At 55.6% G+C, this 5,408-nt stretch overlaps 1 protein-coding gene across 1 annotated transcript in view; it reads right to left on the minus strand.

The window, feature by feature from the left end:
- Positions 1 to 2,093, minus strand: part of TPPP (tubulin polymerization promoting protein) — a 15,918-nt gene extending 13,825 nt beyond the window's left edge. Inside the window, exon 1 of the mRNA XM_004380266.1 lies at positions 1,768 to 2,093. Coding sequence (XP_004380323.1) covers positions 1,768 to 2,081 — 314 coding nt within the window. The 5' untranslated portion in view covers positions 2,082 to 2,093. The remainder of the gene's footprint in view (positions 1 to 1,767) is intronic.
- Positions 2,094 to 5,408: the final 3,315 nt, after the last annotated feature.

Raw genomic sequence — 5,408 nt, forward strand, 5'->3', positions numbered from 1 at the left:
GAATTCCCCCAGTTATACTTCCCCTTTTAAAAGCATTTTCCCTTCTTGAAGGAGGGCCTGAATCATAAGAACTATTTGTTTACTGAGGAAAGTTTGTAACATACACACAGGCAGTAAGCAAAAAGTAAAGCTGCCTGCAGAGTCAGCTCCCGGAATGACAGTCATCACCAGGATGTGTAGATCCTTCTGCTGTTTCTGGATTCTTCCCGACTGTTCTCGCTCTAACTGCATCCGCCTACTGTGTGCAGAGGGAGGGCTGCACGTGTGTGCATACATCTATGTAACATATATAATCACACGTGTTCGCATCTATGTGGGCAAAACTAGCTCCTGGGTCAGCAGGTCAAACACGGGTCATCACAAGGAATCGAGTCCATCCTGTCACAGCCCCCCAGAGCGGCAGGCAGACAAAGAGGCCGAGGGGGCCTGCGCAGACTGGCGGTGGCCAGGGCTATGTCCACCCCCTTCCTCACGGCTGTCCAGCCCACACGGCTATTTTCTCCTCCAGCCTCTCAGGGGCTGTGTGGGGCCCACAGATAGTGGAATTAACTGGCCATTTTAGCCCTCTTGCCCATGTGCCCCCATGGAGACGGCAGGAGCCCAAGGGGTTGAAAACTTTGGGGAACCCATTCGGGCAAATTTCACGTCCCTCCCAACACAGCTTTCCACGTTGAAACACCCTCCCACACTGTGCCACGGGGACAAGTATCAAGAAGAAGGCCGCCCACTGCAAGCGGGCACCTGGTTTGCTGCCCTGAGCCAGGCTGCCGAGCACCAGGTTCATACGTGGCCCAGATTCCACACCACAAAGCCAAGACCCCGTGGGCCAACCCCAGGCCTCATGGAGAAGCGCAGCCCACTAACCAACAGGACCCCGGGGTGTGGCCTTCTCCTACCCACACACCTGCAGGACCTCCAGGGTGCGGTCCTTCTCCCACCCCCCGGCATGGCCCCTTCAAGAGCCCAGGCATGCACGAAGGGGGGCCGGGGACGGCTCGAGGGGAAAAGACAACGAGGTCTCAGCAACTAACAACCAAAATGCATCGCGCACCAACCTCGAGGGCGCGCGGGTCAAGAACAACGCAAAGTAAAGCAGGTCCGAGCACGTTCTCCCAACAACAGGCAACCAGAGGGGACAGGCCCCGGGCTGGGCACTTGTGACTTCTCAGGTGTGACCACGGGGCTCTGGAGGGAAGGGGGCTTTACCTTCAGGGGTGCTGTCAAGCGCGAGGGGAGGTGCACTGACATCTCCATTTACCCAGACGTGTCCAGGGAAAAGATTCGTGAACATGCCCACATGCACACATGCACACACATGGACACAAGCACACACACAACACACATACACGTACCACACACATGCACACAGATATGCACACACATATACACACAAGCACACACGGACGTAAGCACAGACACCACACATGTACACACTGCACACAGGTACACGTGTGCACATGTACGCACACACATACAAGCACATAGACACGCACACATACATATACAGGGACACATGCACACACTGTACAAAGGGGTACCTTGCACACATATCACAAACGGGCGCACACACACACACAGGGACACACACGCACACGTAGAAGCTGTGTGGTGGAGACACGGGCCTGCTCCGGACCATTATTCCAACTTTTCTGCACATATAGACATTTTCACAGTGGATGTGACAAGGAGCCTCAGGAAGGAGCAGCAGGACGGGTATCGGGAGCCCCACCATGTGCTGGGGTGCCCTGCGGCCAGCCCCACACTCACTTGATCTTGCTGAAGACAATGTCCACGTCGGTGACGGTCACGGTCCTGCCGTCGATGACCTGGCAGTCACGGCACAGCTTGGACCAGTTCTTCCCGTGCATCTCGCGGCCCGTGGCCCGCGTGTCCCCATGCACAGCGAACCTCCGGAAGGCCTCTTCCAGGGCGCTGAGCTCTGGGGCTGCTGCCGCGCCCTCAGGGGTGCCTTCTGACTCCTGCGAAAGCCGCTTGGCTGCTTTCTCCCTCGTGGGGTCCCCCGGAGACTTAGGGGGTGTCTTGTTGGTGACCTTGGTGGGCTTGGCCTTGCTGTCGGCCATGCTGCTGGGACAAGCAGAAAAGGAAGGGGTCACTGGGCTGGTCCCCGCAGGCGCTCAGACGGGGCAGGGGTGAGACCTGGGAGACCTCCCGGGCAGTGCGCCCAGACCCCAGGACCTCCTCACCGAGCTCCTGGTCTGCAGGAGGGAACGGAGCCGGCTGCCCAGGGGCCTGCAGGAGAGAGGCGTGGGAGGTACTGCAGCTCCTCCCAGCGCTCGCACCCCCACGGGTGGTGGGGGCTCCTCTGGGCGAGCTGGGGGCCTCGGGCCAGTCTCAGCATCCAGCCTGGCCAAGCGCAAACCCAGTCCCCCAGGCTCCTGGCCCCCAAAGCCCCTACTCGCCTCTGCCCACACTGCCGTCCCGCCAGTCTCAAACCCGCGGCCTCCCAGTGGCGGCCCATGCGAGGCGGCCCACAGGGGTCACGGGGAGAGGAGCTTACATGCGTGTGAGTACATGCATGCCGAGCCAGCCGCCGGCTAGAGCAGGGTGTTGGGTCCCAGGGGCTTTGAAGAGGCCCAGCGTTTGTCTGCCTCCCTCCTGGTGCCCAGACCTGGCAGACAACGCCATCTGGGCTGGGGTCAGGCTGGGACATAGGCTATAGAGGCCAACCCCATGGCGCCCTCAGGCTCCCAAAGACATCCCCCCATGCCCCAAAACAGGATGACGCTCTGAATCTGAGGGTGCTGTCACTGCCCCTCAGGAGCAGGGGCGACATGGGTTTGCAGCACCTCCAAAGGTGGATGCAGGAGAGTAAGCCTGCCTGCCAGCTTGCAGACCCGAATTCAGGCAGGAGGGTCCATGGCACCCTCAACCACAGAGTCTGGGATCTCGACACCTTCTGGCTGAAGGACAGCAGGCCCAGCACGGGGGGCTTCCTGGGTGTGGCCCTGCAGAGCCCCAGATCACACAGGATTCCCCAAAGTCAGACGGATCGGAACGAAGCAAGCCCTGACCTGAGCCCCCAGGGCTGTGGACGCCCACCTGTCCCTCCCACTCCCGAGATGGTCCTGAAGTGCAAATCGCTGTTAAGAAAATCCCCCCTGCCTTAGGAGGCACCAGGACACTCTAAAAGTAGAGGGTTGGTTGGGGGGAGGGAGGGGACGAGAGGAAAGCGTGGAGAGTAAGACTGTTCCATTAGGGCCCTCCCAAGAGACTCGGCTGCAGGAGGAAGTCCACAGGGCAGCCTGAGGCTAAGCCCTCTGGGCAGGCCTGTGGATGGGAGCGGCCAGCCTCCTCCTCCCAGGGCACAGGTCTGCCCAGAGCACTATCTCCAAAGGGATCCCAGAGGTGACACAGGCAGGGGAGGGGCCTGGGGTCAGGTTCCACCTTTATCACTGACACCATTTCTGTGTCTGAAACAGGAGTTTCTTAGGGGATGGACCACGTGGTCACCACAGGCTCTCTGATGTCTCAGGAAGGAAAGGCTGCTCAGAAGTTACTAGAAACATTAGTGAGTTGAGTGTGCGAACACTCGGTCAAAGAGAAGCGTCTTTTATGAAGCTTCAAACTCAGTCTAAGAAATGTCTTGTGAGGAAAAAAAGATGGGGAGAAAACACAGCAAGACAGTACCAGGCTCTTCTCTGGGTGTCGGGACAAGTGGTGGATTCTTCTGTGCTCATCTGTATTTTTCAGATTTCCTGCAGGTGCTATTTTATAATGAGGAAGAGGTAAACTATTTTACAGAGCATCAAACCACGACACCCGAGCCAGAGAAAAGCCTGTGGCAGGCTCAGCCCCACCTGCTGAGGGGCCGGACCTGGGGGGACACTGCCCAGGCCCCCCACCCTCAGTGTACATTCCCCAAATTCTGTGCAGCAGAAAGGCACACACAGCATGGAGCGCCTCCGGGGAGCTGGCAGCCAACACTCCAGGAGTCCCACAGGAAATGTTAATACCTGCGAGGTGCTCTGGGTATTCTGGAGACCTGCGATAAACTGAGAGAAGTTGAGGTTCTCTGAGAACCTCAACATGTGGGACCCAGCTAGAAAGAAGGGAGACAAGGGACGGCCTAGGAAAGGCAACAGTGAGGTCACGAAGCCGCGCACAGCCGCGCATGTCACTCACAGAAGTGGCCTTGGCACGCACTCAGGAATGTCTCTGAGGCCAACGTGTGTCCTGCACATGTTCTAAACATGCACGGAGCTCAACCTTCACAGCAGATTAAAGAGGGAGGAGGAACGGACGAGATATAAAACATCTGCCCTCCTAACGTCTACCTTCTAGTTGGGAGACAGTAATAAACAAGCAGACACAAATAAACGCTGTATCATCAGGTAGTAAGAAGCACTTTGAGTAGAAATAAGGGCAAGTAATGGAGCCATGCACAGGTGATTTTAGACGGCGTGGGAGAGAAACAGTGAGTGGAGACTACCGTGATGTGCGGGCACCAGCATGAGGATCCATGCATGTCATACACCTCAGGGGCACAGTGCCTGGCACAGACGCTGATCCAGACAGACTCCAACTCTAACCCAGGTCAGGTTGGCCCCAGCATGGTAAGCCCACCACAGCCAGGTGGCCCTGAGGGAGAGTGGCATGAAGGTCGGTGCGGAAAAGACTGACAGGAACATGGATCAGGCTGGCACTGGACCTGCAGCCCTGGGCACCAAACACACGGACACTTTAAATGTTCTGAAGAAACTGCTTAAAACTGAGAATTTCAATACCCACTCAGACTATCACTCAAGTGTGAGGGTAGAATAATTTCTATACCCACACAAAGTCACTGTACTAAAAAGAATTGGTCGATGTTCAACCACTTCAGGAGGTAGCATATGATCAAGAACTGATGGTACTGAAGGAAGAAGTCCAAGCTGCACTGAGCCATTGGTGAAAAACAAGGCTCCAGGAACTAATGGAATACCAACTGAGATGTCTCAACAAACAGATGCAGGACTGGAGGTGCTCACTCGTCTATACCAAGAAATTTGGAAGACAGCTACCTGGTCAACCAACTGGAAGAGATCCATATTTGTACCCACTCCAAAGAAAGGTGATCCAACAGAATGCAGAAATTATCAAAGAACACCATTAATATCATAATTAATATCACACACAAATAAAATTTTCTAAAGATCATTAAAAAACGGTTGCAGCAGTACATTGACAAGGAACTGCCAGAAATTCAAGCTGGATTCAGAAGAGGACATGGAACAAGGGATATCATTGCTGATGTCAGATGGATCTTGGTCAGGTCAGGTCAGGTTGCCCCCCAGCATGGTAAGCCTACCATGCTTAATGAAAGCAGAGAATACCAGAAAGACGTGTTTTATTGGCTATGAAAAGGCATTCAACTGTGCAGATCATAACGAATTATGGACAACACTGCA

This window comes from Trichechus manatus, unplaced genomic scaffold (assembly GCF_000243295.1).
Source record: "Trichechus manatus latirostris isolate Lorelei unplaced genomic scaffold, TriManLat1.0 scaffold00072, whole genome shotgun sequence".
NCBI lineage: Eukaryota > Metazoa > Chordata > Mammalia > Sirenia > Trichechidae > Trichechus > Trichechus manatus.